At 53.1% G+C, this 17,873-nt stretch overlaps 1 protein-coding gene across 4 annotated transcripts in view; it reads left to right on the top strand.

Moving 5' to 3' along the window:
• ARHGEF18 (Rho/Rac guanine nucleotide exchange factor 18) overlaps nucleotides 1-17,873 on the top strand; it is a 120,291-nt gene that overhangs the window by 7,624 nt on the left and 94,794 nt on the right. For all 4 annotated transcript variants that reach the window (XM_058281935.1, XM_058281933.2, XM_058281932.2 and 1 more), the window contains exons 2-10: nucleotides 4,186-4,322; nucleotides 9,607-9,860; nucleotides 10,566-10,716; nucleotides 11,425-11,539; nucleotides 12,677-12,734; nucleotides 13,055-13,099; nucleotides 13,822-13,899; nucleotides 14,767-14,869; nucleotides 15,068-15,209. In XM_058281935.1, coding sequence (XP_058137918.1) covers nucleotides 4,308-4,322; nucleotides 9,607-9,860; nucleotides 10,566-10,716; nucleotides 11,425-11,539; nucleotides 12,677-12,734; nucleotides 13,055-13,099; nucleotides 13,822-13,899; nucleotides 14,767-14,869; nucleotides 15,068-15,209 — 961 coding nt within the window. In that variant the 5' untranslated portion in view covers nucleotides 4,186-4,307. The remainder of the gene's footprint in view (nucleotides 1-4,185; nucleotides 4,323-9,606; nucleotides 9,861-10,565; nucleotides 10,717-11,424; nucleotides 11,540-12,676; nucleotides 12,735-13,054; nucleotides 13,100-13,821; nucleotides 13,900-14,766; nucleotides 14,870-15,067; nucleotides 15,210-17,873) is intronic.

Genomic DNA, 17,873 nt, shown 5'->3' with positions numbered 1-17,873 from the left:
AAAAATTCATTCCCCTAATATATAATAAGTGCACTCTGGGTGTCTCACCTTGATCCCTTCTAGTCAGGATTCTCTGCCAAAATTCTGTCCCTCCTTAATCTATATTTCTTCCTCTCCTTTTAGAATGCCATCTCCCTAGGGTAGTGCATCACTGCCTCTGGTCACTGTCACATCATACTTAATATGTACGTACATACATACTTACACCCATCCATCTTTGCAAACATCTATCCATCTATCCAAACATCTATCATCTACCCACCCACCCACCCATCATCCATACATACATACATAGAATCACTCATCTAACTCTACAGCCATTCATCCATCCATCCATGCAACCATCCATCCACCCAATAATCCATTAGTCTACCCAACCATCCATTCATCCAGTCAATCCTCCTGCCAGTCATTTATATATATATTCATACATACACACAGCCATTCATTGGTTGTGTCACCCATTCATTCACCCATCTTTCCATCCATCCAACCATCCATCCATCCATCTATCCATCCATACATCCAAATACTCATGGGTGCTGGCTCTGTGTCCAACCCAGCTGAGGAAAGGATTGGCTGGTGATGATGAGCCCTTGCTTTGAAGTTGGCCATACCTGGGTTCAAACGCCCACTCTGCCTCTTACCAGCCTGGTGTGACATTGGACAAGCCACTATATCTCCCTCAGCCTCAGTGGGGACTCAGTGGGTTGTTATGAGAATAGAAAAAGGAAAGATGAGCACAGCACAAGGCATAAAAGGAATTGATCAACACATCTAAGTTTTTACTATTATTGCTGGGTTGGTGTCCTAAGAGATAGTCAAGAGTCAAAGCTAGTGTACAGGTGTCTGGTCTGGTTATTGGGAAGACAGGACAGTTACACAGAAATGGGGACACAGAGTAGGAAGGAAAATGAAGAGTTTGGTCTTGACAGCTTGAGGTTGAGGTACAGGTGGCAAAATCAGGTGAGAATGGCCAGAGGCCCCTGGAGACAAAGTCCTGAGCTCAGGGGAGAAAGTCTATCCCCAGGATCAGAGTTCTGCATGTGACATCAGACTCAGGCTCAGTCTGTGTCTGGGATCGGGGCTCAGTCTGTGACCAGAGCTGGGGTTCAGGGTGTGACTGGGGTTGGGTTCAGCTGGTGGCACGAGAATGAGAACTTAGTCTATGATACCAAGATTGTGGCTCAGTCTATGACACCAGGATCAGGACTCAGTCTAACGCACTAGGATCAGAGTTCAATCTATAACACTGTGACACCAGAATTAGGGTTCAGTCTGTGATACCGGGGTTTGTCACTAGAACAGGCTTAGCCTGTTCCTGGGGCAGAAACTTCCATACCAGGACTGAACTCACAGCTGTGGCCTTTCACCTTTAGCCTTTGAATCGTGGGCCTGCAGTGTTCACAGATGCAGGTTATGAGTGTTCTGCCTTTGGCTTCTATGGGCTTTGGGAGGACCCAGGCCTCCACGAGGCCCCTACCCTGTGAAGCAGGCAAACTCTTGCTGCGTCTGCCAGGCCTGAGAGCCCCAACCCCCAAGCCCTCTCCTGAGGTCTTTGGGAGACTTGGCTGAGAGATGGAACTGCCCCTCCAGGAAGCTCCCCTCCCCAGCCCCCTCCAGGACCCACCCCCACATCTGGTATTCCTCCTCCTTCACAGCCTGGTTGTTTTGTTCTGAAGTTCCCAAGCCATAGATGCTTCCTCAGCTTTGGGATCGGAAACGAGTAGGTGCAAGGCTTAACTGGGACAGCACAGCAGAGTTCTTCCAGCAAGCACCCCCAGAAAGCAGTGATGGTGGAAGCATGGTAGCATGCCCTACAAGGTGGAAGGTCGAGGGCAGTCAAGGATTATTAGCCTTGAAGCAAATGAAGCTTAAGCTTCAGAAGGTCCTGTTTGCATCTTCCCCATCCAAGGCTCTGGAAGGGGCCCCAGCAATTTTAGGTACATAATTTTGTACTTTTCTTTTTTTTTTTTTTTTACCAAATTGCATAAGCTCTGGGGCGCACAAAAGTTGGGCAGATGAGACAAGAGGGAACATGAAAGGGGGTACAGGCAAGCCCTGCCCCCTCCCCATCCCATTCTGCTCACCCCACGTCATGATGGGAAGTGGCAATGACAGCCCTCCTCCTTTCTGCTAACAATGCTGATAAGCAAGGTGGCTACAAAGTTTAGGGTCAAACCCAAGTCCTTAGGAGAGTTAAAGGGGGCTCTATCACTAACTTCCTTGTCTCAGCAGCATAAATTAGGACAGTCCCCTGCTCTAAGCCTGGAGTAAACAGAAACCTAACATGGCACTTCTGGAAGTTGTCCTTCTTCCCAGCCCCGGCATCTCTGACCCACCTGAGGCAGCTACGAATCCTGCTACTGTGAAAGTGCTGGGCAGTCCCTCTATGTATCCCCCCCATGTAGCACCTGTCTACTCCCACTCCTCCACCATCACCAACCTCCTTTTATTAGCCAGGATTCTCCAGAGAAACAAAACTATCAGATGTGTATGTATATGTATATATGTATACATATATGTATATGTATACGTATACGTATGTGTATGTGTATATGTACACATACACGTAGATGTACACATACATGTGTATGTGTGTCTACATATATATATAATATTATGAGATATATTATAGGAATTGGCTCACACTACTGTGGGGATAGGCAAGTCTGAATTCTGTAAGGCAGGCCACAAGCTGAAAACTTCAAAAAATGTGATTCTGAAATCCGACACATCCAAATTCTGTAAGTCAGGCCACAGGCTGGAAATTCTGATGAAGGTGAAGTCGTATTCCCTGAAAGAAGCTGGCTGGCTGAAGAAAAGGCAGGCATTCCTCTTTCTTTTGATTGTAGATGCAATCAGCCATTGACGTAATCAACTGTCTAATGATGTAAATCCATCTACAAAATACCTTCACAATAACAGTTAGGCCAGAGCTTGCTTGACCTAACAACTGGATGCCATAACCCAGCCAGGTTGACACATGAAATTAGCCATCACCTCCAGACATGCTCCCTTTGCCTCTTTGGTTTCAGCAGAGCCTGGGGCAGGGGGCAAGGGGCAGGGGCAGGGGATTGATGGGGATGGTGAAGGGAGTCCAGATGTCAAGGCAACAAGAGGCACAATCAGGAGAGGCACAAGGGTCTGTGCAGGTATAGGACAGGTGGTATTTCCTGAAGGAGTGGGGTGAGGTCTTTATGTGGCATTAGGGCAGGAATAGGGGATAAGTCACCAAAAGCAGATCCTGGTAGATCCAAGGGCTTGACCTTCTTCCTGCAGAGTAGAGCCCCCACCGGGATTTGAGCAGGGGTAGTGTGCTCTAGCTGCAAACTGGGAGGCAGGGGAAGGGGGTCCCCACTCCTCCCACAGCAGTGGCCTCAGTCCACACCAGGGCACCCTCCCAACCTGGACGGCAAGGAAGTTGGTCAAGAAAGCTCAAGCACTTCCATATGCTCCCGACCCAGGGCTAATGCTTGACACACTCTGCTCCTACACCCTCACCAAAGTCCTAAAAGGTGGGCATCGCCATGCCCACTCCCCACATGAAGAACCTGAGGCTCAGAGAGACTCCTCCATGAATGCCATGCAACCGTAAGTGGCAGATCTATAAAGGGACACCATCTTGTTGACCCCAAAGTCCTTGCTCTCTCCTCTCTAGCACACTGTCCAGAGGTCATTGGAACTCTAGGCCCTTCAGAACTCAAGATCAATAATGAGATTCCACATACAAGGAGATGGCTGAAGTGCCATCATTTGACTCTACTCCAAATGTGGACTCTGAGCACATGTATTTGGTCCTACAGACCCATTAGCACCATCTATCAAATGGGAGCTTTTTGCAAGAGCAAACATGACAAATCAATTTGTCTCATGGGCCAACTCTCATCAGCTGGTGACAGCTGCCAGAAATAGTGCACTAGAGAGAATTGCAAGGGGGAAAATGGTTCAGAAGAACAGGGTCTCGTGATTAATAATGTCTGCAATAGACTCAAGACGGTGGCATACATATGGTGGCATACATGTTGGTGTAAATATCATTGAGACCATCCTCCCCCCACCCCAGCCCCATTTAATAGGTGAGAAAACTGAGGCCCAGAAAGAACAGCAACATATGTAGAATTCAGGTCCTGGACCCTCAGCCCTTCCAGATTAGCCTTGACTTTGTTTCTCCTTTCTCCACAGGCTCTGAGCCCAAGCCATGTGTTCAGACTTTTGAGTCTGGGACTGCAGCCTCAGCCACCAACAGCAGCAGTGGTTCCTGCCCTGGACATTGGAGGCCTGAGAATCCAGACTTTTTCTCCTCCATGGAGGATGAGCAGGCAAGTGTCTAATTTTGAGATGGGCAGGAGAGGATGACAAGAGTGGCAGCAAGCACCATTTGTTTAGCATCTGCATTTTGCCAGGCATTTTATGCATGTTAAATGCATAAAAACTTGGAAAAATAGTTGTCCTGTTTTACAAATGAAGAAACTGGAATCCTTTTAGGAGCAAGAAGGGGTGATGAAAGGATGAATAGATGGATGGATGGATGGATGGAAGAGTAAGTGGATGGGTGGGTGAGTGGGTGGATGGAAGGGATGGATGAATTATGGTTAGACTGACAAAGCATAAAGAAGAAAGAAGTAGAGGAAATAAGGAGGGAGGGAAGTAGGAAAGACTGATTAAAACCAAATCCAGTTCAGAAAGGTGGTCTGACTAAATTCCCATAGTGGCAGAGTTGGGATTCAAGTCCAGTCTGCCTCGGCAGTCTACCTTATCCCTTTGTTGCAGTTATGTTTTCTCCAAGCGCTTGTCTCAGAAATCCCATGGATAAGGCCAGGCCCCAGGATCCAGCCTTGAAGAGAAGCCCCAGAAAGTTTGAGGTCCCCAAATGCAAGTGGGGCATGGTTAAAGTCAAACCCTGCAACGTGTGGCTGGCACTGGGGCTGAGGTCTCAGCAAAGGTCCTTGTTTCGACCTCCAGCCTGCTTCTGAGGAAGGTCCTCTTGGGGTGGGGGATGAGGCATCTAGGAGGGTCAATCTGAGAGAGAAAGAGCTAAAGAGGAGCTCACGGGTCAGCTTCAGCTCCACCAGGGACAGAGGTTGGGAAGGCCAAGTGTTACAGGTTGGGTTTCCCAGGAAACTGACTCTGAGACAGAGTTCAGCAGGTAGGATGTTGATAAGGGGTGCCCTCCCTGTGGAAAGGAGAGGAAGCAGGAATGTGCAGCCGGAGAAGTCAAGCTATGATGCAGGACCGACGTCAGCCTTGGCCGACCCCCAGAGCTCTGGAGTTGCCCCAAGTTGGGCTGAGATGGTAACGCCTTTGTACCCCACATCAATCAGGCATTGGTTGTGGGCTGCCCGGCAAGGGGTGTGACTTCCCTGAAGAGGCTGACTGCTGATGGCCATCTGTCCTCCCAGCATTGGGGGGCACATATCCTTCATTGAAGGGGGATCTGGGAAGCACATTACAGCGTCTAGTACAGGGCATCCTACAAGTCATTTTCTAGAGGAGGATTCCAAGCCCCCAAGCAAAGAAAAAATTAGCCCAGGTGTTACAGAGGGTCTGGAGGAAACAAAGATAGGGCTAGCGCTCAAGTTTAATTCTGGATCTGTACCTCTTCAGATCTGAACTGTGGGCTGAAGGCAGTTGGGCAGATTCAATAGTGATGGAGCAACTGTGGGTCCTGGGGAAGCAGAGAGCCTGGAAGTGTGGGGCAGAGTTTGCCCCTCCCAGACCTGCCCCTCTTCCTGCCTCTGGAACCAGAGATCTGGGCTTGGTCCTCCTTGCCCCCTCCCTCTCCCATTAGTCACCAGGTCCTATGATCAATCCTCAAATCTGTCACACCTCTCTTTCCTTCTTCCACTGACCTAATTTAAGCCACCAGAATCAATCAACCCAGGTTATTTGCCCAGGGGTCCTCGCTGGTCTACACCCTTCACCTTGTCCCTGTCCAAGCCCATCTCCATTCTGCAACCCAAAGAATCTTTCTAAAAGCAAATCACAACCCCCTACCATCCTTACCACCTGCTATTTGAAACTTGGAGACGAAATCCTTACTTGGCCAACCAGGCCAGCCAATCCAGCCCCCACTCTTGCATCCTCCACACCTCTGGTCATAAAGAACTTTCACCAATTGCTCTAAGGCACCATGAGCTTCCAAGTCTGCAAGCATCTGAACATACTGTTTACTGTTCTTTTTTTGCCTGGAATGCTCACCCACAGCCTCTGCCTAGCCAACTCCTATTCAGGCCTCCATTCACTGCCACTTCCTCCATGAAGCCCCTCCTGATAACCTCTGGACAACATTAGCTGTCCTCCTTCCATTCTTCTCCAGCCCGCTGCCTGGAACATTTTCTTGTGCTTGATTATAATTGCTGGGTTTAATTTGCTCTATGAGATTAGCTCTACGAGAGCAAGGGATGGGTCTGGAGCTATCATCGACTTGCTCAAAGGAAGTACCCTGACTTCCGCACAGAAATGAAATATTAAACCAACAACAATAGCACCTTCCATTTATCAAAGCCTTGCAACGTGCAAGAGGCACTGTCCCAGCAGGGTCCAAACGTTATCTCATCAGACCTGCACCGCAGCCCGACAAAAAAGTAGCACTGCTGCCATTTCAGAGATGAAATACTGAGGCTCAGCAGCTTCAGGAACTTGCCCGAGGTCACGCTCAGCTAATAAAAGCCACAGCAGAGATGCAAACCCTGACCAAGGTCTTTGCGCCTGACAGCCATTCACAGACCGTCTGCCCTATTATTTACTTGATATTGTTTTTGGAATCCATCACTTTTTTTTTTTTTGCATGAAGAAATGAAACCAGACAAAAAACAAAACAAAAACATACACACAAGATGCTCCAAGTTGTGGTGCTAATTTTTTCCCCCTAATATACAGCAGGATAAATAACTATTCACATTTTTTGTAAAGTTTGTCCCTGTACCAGCTAAAACAGCACACGGTAAATCCAAGAGAAAGAGAGGAGACCCCTGGGATGTTTCTCCTCTGGGCCTGACTGGAGAAGCCCATCCCCCAGGACCCTCCAGGACCCAGGACCCAGAGCCTGGATTTATTGCATCCTCTCTGGGGGTGTTAGGGCCAGCCTAAAATGAGCAGTCAGATGTCTGGAAAGGTCCCCCCTTGGGCCAGCTCCTGTCTTTTCTCACTCAGGAGCTGCTGGATGGAAGGTACAAGCTTCTGAGCAGAGGACAGGGGCCCCTTCCTCCCCTCCCTCAGTGTACCTGCTGGCAGGGAGCTAGGACAGCCTGTGCCGCAGCTGCCCGCTCACCCGCCGCCCCCCAGCTCTGGCCTGGTTCCCAGCTCTGCCTCCGTTGAGGGAGGCCAGATGCAGGAGAGAGGGTGGTGAGTCCCAGCCCAGGCCAAGAGGCTGTCCTGACGTGTTTATATTTACGAGAGGATGAAAGCCAGAGACACAAGGAAATCTTTCTGTCAGGGGCAGAGGAGACAGGAGGTAGGCAGTGGTGGCCCCGGCGCCTGGAGAGGCTGAAGGGAGGCTGCCTCCAAGGTCACCAGAGAGCCCCGGGATCCTGGACCAGCCAGGGACGGAGATGAGGGCATTTAGGCAGGGATTGAGGAAGCAGAAGAGACGGCCAGGGGTAAGGCAGGGCAAGAGAGAAGGGGGGGAAGCAGAGGCAGAGAAGGGGCGGCCGGAGAGGTGAGAGGAAACGAGGGCAGAGCCCCAGGGAGAAAAGAGAGTAGAGAGGCCAAAAACTGTGGCGAGATACAAGTGGGCAAGGCCGGAGGACCCCTGTAGCTCATCCCGTGGCGGACGGGGCCACAAGAGCCGCAGCCCACTTGAGGGCCTGGCTTTTGCCTGGCTGGTACTTTCCACTTCAGATTGCACAGCTCTCTTCAAATGTCCCCAGCCAGCCTTGGCAGGGGTCTCCCCCATTCCCCCGTCACCTGATAAAGGCTGACCATGCCTGGCTTATTGGTCCTGAGGAAAGGTCGCCAGATTTAGCAATGACTAGACGCCCGGTTAAATTCGAAATTCAAATATTGCAATGTTAGGGATATAGTAATGCTTAAAAAATTTTCTTTTCCCTGTTTATCTGACATTCACATTTAACTGGGCATCTGTATTTTCTCTGGAAAATCCCATCCTGAGGGCCCCTTGTAAAAATTCATGAGGGGGGCCAGGTCCTCCCAACATTAAGCAGGGGCTGCCTCTATTGCATCCCTGCCTCGGGCCACATCTCAGCATTGGCCTCATGTGGGATAATGAGAGAGGCCCCCTCATGCCCCTATCTGTCAGATCCTGTCTGAGGACCTTGGCAACCCAGATGAGAGTCATCTCACTCAGCCTTGAGGAGTCAAGAAGGCATCCTGGAGGGCATGCCCAGGCTGGGTTTTGTAGGATGAATAGGAGTTTTACCAGGCAGACTCTGGGTGGACTGGAGGAAGAGGTTTTCCAAGGAGAGGAAAGGGCAGGAGCTTTGGCTGGACAGAACGGCAAAAAGAAGGGCTGGGAGGAAGTGAGAGAGAAGAAGGGAAAAGGTAGTAGAGGATAAAGAAATAGAGGAGCAGAAGAGCAAAGGGCTTGGATTCAGACAGACCTGCCATTTATTGGCTGCGTGGCACAGGGCAACTCCCTTTTCCATTCTGGACGTGGAATAGCAATGCCCCCTGGTGGAGTTGCTGGGGGCCTGGGGGTGATGTAGGCGCAGTTTCCAGATGGTGGACTGTGGGTGCCCAGGAAATTGCTGTTGCATCATCGTCCCCACCTGTGCTCCCAAGTGGGTGGGAGATGAAGCTGCAGAGGGCCCGGAGGCAGGCATGGCAAACCTTGGACCCTTCGGTGCTGAGCTTTTAATTGTGGGGAGGGAAAGTATTGAAGGGGCTTAACAATCTCAGATCACTTTGGACTCCACTTGGGCAGGAGGGAGCAGGGCTGGGACTAGGGGAAGGGGAGCGAGGTGAGTCGTGCAGGTGGAGGGTCATCGTTTAGACTTCCAGTACGTTTATCACGGATCTTCTGGCATTAATTTTGGCTTGTGAAAAAAAAGATCGCATTAAAACCTCACCTATCTTGGTGGTTGAGGTTGTGCTTGGCCACTCCCTTAAACGTTTTGCCTCACTTGCCTCACCCTAGCCCCAGCTCTGAGAAGGAGACCGTGGAGAGAGCAGCCCGGGGGAAAAACCCAGAGCCCAGCCCTGCCAGAAATCACTATTAGTGTCCAGGGTCGCTTAGATCCACGCAGAGCTTCAGCAAATTGTTTTCCCAGGAGGCGTCTTAGGATCTTCTATGGGCCTTAAAACCAGCTGATAAAAATAAACCAACAAACAAACAAAAACCAGCCTGTGAGCTGGCAGGGCTGGGGTGATTATGTCCGTTTCGTAAGATGGTTGGACTGAAACGAGCCACGGGAGATGCTCGGCCAACAGCTTGGGTCTGGAAGTGCAGGCTCCCTGCCCCCTTTTCAGGGTCTAAGTCTTAAAGACCCAAGTTAGACAGAGAGCTGGGGGTAGAAAAGCCCCCCACTGCACCCCTACCACCTGAGCCCAGGTTGGAGGGAGGAGGATGGGCAGGCTGTGGGTGTTGGGGAGCAGGGGCCTCTTGCCCCCCTCCCTCAGTGCCTTCTTCTCCCCATCGGCCCACAGGACAGCCTTCCTGGGCGGCTCAGCGAGAGTGCCGAAGACCTCAGCCTGGACTTGGGGTCTCTCCAGGGCAGCGAGTACCTCCAGGACCTGGGCCTTGAGGCCCCTTCCCACAGCCAGCCTGGGGGGCCCAGGGACAGTGACGCCTCTGGCGAAGCTGAAGGAGCCTCACCCTCCTCCGGCTCTGCCGAGGCCCTGGGTCTGCCGAGGAGGCGCAGCTGGGAGAGGTCCCGAAGCTGCTCGGAAAGCTGGCGGAGGTCAGCCCCCCACCGCTGCCTGCCTTCTGTGACACCCCCCGGGGCAAGTCAGGGGGCCCAGGAGGCCAGGGCCAGGCCCCAGGACATGCCGCCCCCTGCATCTGGACCGTTTAGCTAGAGGGCCACCAGGGGGTTTGCACCATCGGAGGCAAGCACCGAAGTCCCTCTTTCAGCACACCCGTCCTTGCACGCACACACAGCTTAATGGGGCGCACAGGATGAGGGAGTGCGCCCAGGCCCAAACCGGAGACTGCACACGCACACTGCAGGCATGAGCGAGCCCAAAATGCACACTTACACCCATGTCCTCTGTGTGTACACACTCACGTCCACGCCCAGCCTGGCGGGCTTGCACGCTCGCCCCAGACACACACCAGCTGAAACATGCAACTTGCGTGCACGAGCACAGATGTGTGCTCGACTCCCCTACACGCCTCAGAGGCGGCACCAAAACCCGTGACGGGGGTGCCGTGAACCCCTCCCAAGCCACCCCGAAGAGAAATCCAGTCCAAGTAAAAATGATGGGACTGCTGAGCCAATGCAGCCTCGGGCCAGTCCCCTAGGCAGCCCCCCATGCCACCCCTCTGACTCCGCTTGTGTCCTGTCCACCCCTCCCCATCCTGCAAGGACCACCCCAAGCCCTCGGCTGCCTGGCACGCTGGGCCTGGGGCCCTGAAGCCCTGGTTCCTTCCCATCTCCCACCAGGCACAGCCTCGATGCCTCAGCTGTGGAAGAGGGGCCCTGTCTCCCACGGACCCTGGCTAGCCTGGCTCTGAACCTGCCCGGAGAGGGGCTGCAGGCCTGGACCCAAGTGTGTCTGGCTGGGGGCGGGACCCCAGCAGAGTACCCAGGCAAGGTGGGTGCAACCTGCAACTGCTCCTGACGATAGCATCCCCTCTGAGGCTGGAGCGGGTGCTGGTCAGGGGTGTATCCTTGCCTGGCGGAAGGGGGTAGCCACAACCTGGCCTGGAATCTCTGTGTCTGAGAATCCAGCCCAGGCTGGAGGGATTCTTCCCTGGGGCTGAGGTCCATGGTGGGGAAGCTGGGGTGGGGGGTGAGTCAGGTCTCAGCTTCCCACTGCCCCAGCCCAGGCTTGGAGCACCCTTCATTGTGACTGTCCCTTGTGACTGGAAGGAAGCTCTGTCTGGTTGGCACATGCAGCGGGGCAGGGTCTGTCTTAGGCCCGAGATTCCAGCCCCTCCCTGCATGGGGCTGCGGCCCCGGGCTGGGGGATATTTGGCCATGGTCTTGACCCTGGGGTGGGACGAGTTCCTGCCTGTGGCTAGAGCCTGGAGCCGGGGCCAGCCTGCAGCTAGGGGATGCTTGGCCAGGATGACAGCTCATGGCTAGGGAGGGTGAGGCTCCAGCCCACCCATGGCCTTGGAGATCCATGCCCAGGCCCCCGGCCTAGCCCACACCCTCGGGGGTGGGGAGAACAGCCTGACCATGGCTGGGTCCGCGCCTGCAGAGAGAGTGTCCTCGGGTCCTGTGGATGCGCCCCCGCCCCCGACCTGCCCGGGCCATCTCCCGGGCTTGGCTTGACGAGACACTTCCTTTCCCACAGGACTGTGACAGCTCCGAGAAAAGAGTGCGGTCACGGTCGGTTCCCCTGTCCTTTGATGAGATTGGCAACCTGAAAATCGTGCAGGCTTTGGAGGTGTCCACCCCAGCGGTGCAAGGTGCCCCATCTGGTTTACCTCTGTCAATCGAGGCAGGGGGTGGAGGGGTGGGGGTGGGGGCTAGCAGGAGATGGTTCTCTGGGAGGGTGCCCCAGGAAGGGGGAGTTAGGGTCTCCTGGGCAGGATCTGGTAGAAGGCGGAGGGTCTGGGGGACCCAGGGGAGGGAGGGTCTCCAGCACCTGCCCCTTGCCTTCTCCCTGGGGACCTCGAGGCAGGGGGGACTGTGCCACAGCGAAGCTCTCGTCCCCCAGGCCTCTCCCTCTCTCTGCCTCTTTCCTTATCTGCCCCTTTGCTCTGAGTAAATCTAACAGAAGCGCTTGCATCTTTCCCGGGTTGGGCAAACCCACGGTCTAAACGCGAATCTGCAAGTCTCTGAGCCTCCGTTTCTTCTTCCCCAAGAAGGGGAAAATAAGAGGAACCTCTTATATATGTATTTTTTAAAGATTTATTTTATTTCTTTCCCTGTCTCCCTCGTTGTCTGCTCTCAGTGTCCATTTGCTGTGTGTTCTTCTGCATCCGCTTGCATTTTGCATTCTTGTCAGTGACACAGCGAATCTGTGTCTCTTTTTTGTTGTATCAGCTCTCTGTGTGTGCGGTGCCACCCCTGGGTGGGTTGCACTTTTTTCGCACAGGGCGGCTCTCCTTGTGGGGTGCTCTCCTTGTGCGTGGGGCTCCCCTATGCGGGGGACACCCCTGCATGGCAGGGCACTCCTTGTGCACATCAGCACTGCGCATGGGCCAGCTCACCACACGGGCCAGGAGGCCCTGGGTTTGAACCCTGCACCCTCCATATGTTAGGCAGACACTCCATCAGTTGAACCACAACCACTTCCCTTATATATTTTTTTAATGTAACATTTTGTCTAATCTTTAAAAAAATAAGACAATAAAAAAAAGATAAAAATAAAAATTTTTTAAAAAGAGCATGGCTTCCATCAGCTGCTGGGAAGCCTCCCCAAGCGCATGCTATAATGCCTGTGGCACATGCCACCTTCCTTCTCGCTCCTCCTCCTTGAGAGCTGGAAGCCCCAGCTGGATGGCCTCCAGTTCTGCAGGGTAGGAATGGGGGGGAAGGGGACCTGTCCTGCCTGGGAACCCCCTGACACCTGTGTCTCCTAACCTGGGGGCTGCTTGCAGGCCTGGAACCTCCGGGACTAGAGTGCGTGGAAAAGGATCACGTGGAGCCGGACCATGTGTGAGTGCCTGCCCCAGGCAGGGGAGGGACCCGGACCCACTAGCCCAGAGGTCAGGGCAGGGGGAGGAGGGCACCGTGTGGCTGGCATGGTCTGCCTGCCTGTAAGTGACAGGGGCCAGCCACTTTGTCCCCGAGTCCCCCATAACCTGGGTCTTCTCTTCTACACACTCCCTTCTCCCAGAGAAGCATCAGAAGAGGGCTGGGGCTTCCACTTAGGGTCCAAATCAGGACCTGGGGGCCTGGAAGGGCAGTGGCAGCTCGTGTCAGGGAGTGCTTCTGGGATCTGGGCAACTGTGGGCAACTTTGATTTCCCCCTCCAGGCTAATTGTCCAGCAGGTGCTTCAAGAACTTCGGCAGTACCATGGGTAAGTGGGGAGGGGGACAGATGTGAGAGACAGGTGTGGGGGACAGGTATGGGGGGAATAGATGTGGGAAAGACATGGAGGAAAGGATGAGCATGGAGAAGTACAGGTGTGGGGGAGGCCAGGTGTGGGGAAGACAAGATGTGGGAGAGCGACAGAGGTGGGAGATACAGGTGTGTATTAATCAGCCAAAGGGGTGCTGATGCAAAACACCAGAACTGGGTTGGTTTTTATAAAGGGTGTTTATTTGGGGTAGCAGCTTACAGATACCAGGCCATAAAGCATAAGTTACTTCCCTCACCAAAGTCTATTTCCACATGTTGGAGCAAGATGGCTGCCAACATCTGTGAGGGTTCAGGCTTCCTGGGTTCCTTTCTTTCCAGGGCTTGCTTCTTTCTGGGCTTAGGGTTTCTCTCCTCCCAGGGCTTGCTTCTCTTTCCTCTGTGTGCTTACTTCACAGGGCTTCAGCTTAAGGCTTCAGCATCAAACTCCAACATCAAAACTCCAACATCAAAAACCCTCAACTCTGCCCTTTGCCATGCCCTAATGATGTGGCCCAATCAAAGCCCTAATTATAACTTAATCATGCCCAGGTTCAGACCAGTTTACAAACATAATCCAATATCTATTTTTGGAATTCATAACCACATCAAACTGCTGCAGGGTGACCTCTGGGAGGAGGCAGTGCTGCCTCAGGGGTACCAACTCAGGTGTCTGTCCCATAGGGCCCGGCAGAGGGCCTGCCTGTCTGCCAGCCCGGGAAGAGCCCCCTCAAGCATCACCTGGTTCGAGTTCCTGTCTGAGTAAGTACCGAGGGCTGCCTCAGTTGGGGAGTGTGGGTGGGGCAGCTTTGGGGTCCACAAGAGCATTTACCGATGGCCCTCTGTACATGGCACTGGGCTGGGGGCAGCAGCTGGGCCCCTATGCCATCCTCTCTCTGGAACCACAAGGGAGCCCAAAGGCTGCCCCTCATCCATTCTGGAAGGGAAGAGAAAGACTTCCTGGAGGAGGTGACAGCTTGGGCTGGGTCCCAAAGGAAGAGCAGGAGTTTGCCAATAAGCAGAGATGGGGGAGGGGAGGGACGGAGAAACTGGCACCTTCAGGGAAGCCCTAGGAAACGGTGTTGGGGTGAGGAGCAGGTTAGGCGGGAGAGGTCAGCAGAGGCCATGTCGCTGCGGCAAAGCTAAGGGACATGGACTTTGTCCTAAAGTGTGGAAGGAGTTTCAGACCTAAACAGCTCCCTGGTGACAGACAATGGGGAGGAGAGACAGGGCTGGGGCTGGGGGAATGGAGGGAAGAGATGCCAAGAGGGTTGAGGGATATTCAGCAGGAAGAAGGGGCAGGATTTATAGGCCAATTAGACATGGGGAGTGGGGGTGAGGGCTGTAAACAAAGGGAGAAGTCAGAAGGAGACAGAGCCAAGATTTCCAGCCCGGGCCACTCGAAGGACCCAAGTTCGTGGCACTCGCCTCTGCCAACCCAGCTCCCGCGGTTCCTGGAACTTTGCAAACATCCGTGCAAAGCGAAGGAGTCAGGGACCAAGAAAGGCTAAAGGCGGATCAGGAGGCCACAGGGAGACAGAGTCCAGATGGATTCCTGGAGCGCCGGGCAGGGAACGGCCGCCCCGGCCTGCAGGCCCTTCCTCATCCTCCTTCTTTCCTTCCCCTCAGGAAGGAGGACGATGGCAGCAAGAACGAGCGAGCCCACAGGAGTGCCAGGGTGAAGCGCAGCCTGAGCTCCCTCCGCAGCCGGGTCACCAGGCAGAAGGAGAAGGTCAGGGGGCCAGGCCAGGGTGAGCCGGAGGGGTCCACCCCCACCCCCACACACACACATAGCACCCACCCCTCTCCCGCTGGGCCCCCTCTGCCTTCCCCTGCTCCCACGATGCCCCAACCCAGGAGCCCTGTAATTTGAGCACGGGGCAGAGCCCACAGCAGAGGACATACTAAGGCCCCCGCCCACCCCCCACAGGGTAAGAGCCCAGCGCAGCCGAAGGACAAGGGGCAGGATGCTCGAGAGAGGCGGGAGTGCGTCAGTGGGCACCAGCTGGCGCGAGGAACCTTCTATGGCCACTCTGGCTGTCCCCTGTGCGGCAAACCGTTCCTGAGCTCCGGTGAGTCCAGCCTCCAGGCCCGGCCTTGGCCTTGGGCTTTGCAGCGCAGGGACCACCTTCCCTTTTCGACTCCCACGGCCTCTCTGTTCTGTGTGTCCTCTTCCCACTTTGCCCTCTCGTCATCCTTGCAAAAATCCTGCAAAATCTGGATGCGGGCAGTTGTTTCCTGCTTCCCGGACTCTCCGGTGGGGAGTAAAGGCAAGGGATTTAAGGGTCCCAGAGTGAGATGATGCTGATGGTTTCTGAGATTTAGAACTTGGCCTTCTCACCTCGCTGGCAATAGCACGTTAGAAGAGCTGCATGAGCTGTTGGTGGCGAGAATCCCAAGTGCAGACCAAGTCAGCTCTCCATATCCCACTGGGACTGACTGGATTCAGGCTAGGGCACTGATGTCATTAGCTCTGGGGGCTGGACAATTCTTTGGCATTGCAGGATGTTGAGCAGGATCCCTGGCCTCTATCCATTTGAGGCCAGTAGCACAGCCCCAGTTGAGGCAATCAGTATTGTGTCCAGCCATTGTCCCATGTCCCCTGGGGGGGGGCAGTGGCAGAGTGCAAATGCTGTCTCCACTCACGAGTGGGGCACCTCTGTGTGACCTGAGCCACAGGTTTTATATTTCTTTACCAGCGCTCCTGTGGATATTTCCCTCCTCCCTCTCTCCTTCCTACCTTGTTCTGGAACTGTTTGCAGACTGTGAGCCTTTGGGTGCCCGGCTGGCTCGGGGGGTGCCTTCCAATCTCAGGTCTCAGATTCAAAAGACAGGGAGAGGCCAAAAGTGCTGGAAGTCCATTCCTGAGGGCTTGCTGTTCCAGATCCAGGCTAAGTTGAACCACTAGCTTCTTCCCAATACTGTTGATTCTTTCTTATCATTGTCCATCAGTTCTCTTCCTCCTTTTCCTTGGCCTCTCCTAAAAATTCTGAGGTCTTCAAACCTCAAGGTAACTCAAAGCGGGGTCCCCTAAAAGGACCTGCAGCATCACATTACTTGAGAAGTAATTACAAATGCTGGATCTTCAGCCCCACCTTTTGACCAGCCGAAACAGAAGCTGCATTTTATTGGCTTTAGAGTTTGCAAAGCATAGCTCAGACACAGGATTTCTCAACCTCAGCTCTATTGACGTTTGGGGCCTGAAAATTGACATTTGGCGGGGGGAGGGGGTGGGTGCATTGTTGGATGTTTAGCGGCATCCCTGGATTCTACCCACTCAATGCCAGCACCACTTCTCCCCCAAGTCCTGACGACCAAAAATGAATCCAGAAGTTGCCAAATGTCCCCTGGGAATCGAATTGGTGCTGGTGCAAGGAAGAGCCTTCCAGGTGGTAGGATCAAAGGCCCTGAGGCAGGAAGGGGCCTGTATACATGATGACAGCGGGGAAGTGGGTGTGCCTGAAGTGGACAGGTTGCACAAACATGCTTTCCCAGCACGCCAGCCTGCCCTTATCCCATCCAGCTTTTCCACCGGACTTTGACAGTTCTTGCCCAACACCTGGCTTGCCTTCTGCAAATCCAGCCACAACAGAGGCTCCTCCTTGAGCCACCAGGCTTCAGCAGCTGCCTGCTCTGTAAGCTCCCATCACTGCCCAGAGCCCCCTTTCGACTGAGTCTGTTGCCAAGGTCATTCCTGCATCAGCTGGGCTCTTAGGCTGGACAACTTCTAGCAATCACAAACTTTCCTGAATGGTCTTTAGGAGGCCATGGAGCCCCTGAAGTTGTATGCAAAATCCGTTCTTGTCTCTGCATTTTTCTGGGTCAAGGGCCCAGAGTTTCAAACCAAAGGAACACGTGACCTCCAAAAAGGTTAAGCAACAATTAGCTAGGTCGGCAAACCACCAGCAGGCCAAATCCACCCCAGTATCTGTTTCAGTACGGCCTACAAAACAAAAATTTTTTTTTTTTTACATTTTTCAGTGGTGGAGCAGAGGGGGAAATCAAAAGAAGAATATTTTGTGACACATGAACATGAAAATTGTATGAAATTCAAATTTCAGTGTCGGGGAGTGGATGTAGCTCAGTGGTTGAGCACCTGTTTTCCATTATTGGTCCTGGGTTTGATCCCCGGTACCTCCCGGGGAAAAAAAAATTCAGTGTCCACATAAAGAGTTTTGTTGGAGCACAGTCATGCCCATTTGCTTGCATGTCATCTTTGGCTGCTTTCAGGTTTACCAATGTCAGAGTTGAGTAGTAGTTTGGGGCATACCCCATGAAGTTGAAAATCTTTACTATCTGGCTCTTTACAGAACAAGTTTGCTGACCCCTGAGCTGGATTATCCTATCTGGCAGCAAGTATAACCCAGGAGAATGACTTACCGCAGGGGTTCTTAGCCGTTTTTGTTCCACAGACCCCTTTGCCAGTCAAGAGAAAACCACGGACCACTTACTAAGTTCACACTACACTGTGTATGATTTAATAAATACATCACACCCGCACTAGTGTGTCCCCACAAGAATAACAGTTTTATTAATTTCAGTTCAAGCTCACAGACCCCCTGAAATCTTTCCACGGACCCCTTGGTGTCCATGGACCACTGAATAAGAACCCCTGACTTACCATTCCTACAGACCAATAAACTCCTTTACAGATGTGGTCTTGAAAGATAAGGGTTCAAAAAGGGACTAATTTCCCAAAACTTTAGCATCACAGAAGATTTTAGGCCAATAATAAG

Source organism: Dasypus novemcinctus, chromosome 19 (genome assembly GCF_030445035.2).
Source record: "Dasypus novemcinctus isolate mDasNov1 chromosome 19, mDasNov1.1.hap2, whole genome shotgun sequence".
Classification (NCBI taxonomy): domain Eukaryota; kingdom Metazoa; phylum Chordata; class Mammalia; order Cingulata; family Dasypodidae; genus Dasypus; species Dasypus novemcinctus.
This window is presented reverse-complemented; position numbering and strand designations above follow the sequence as displayed.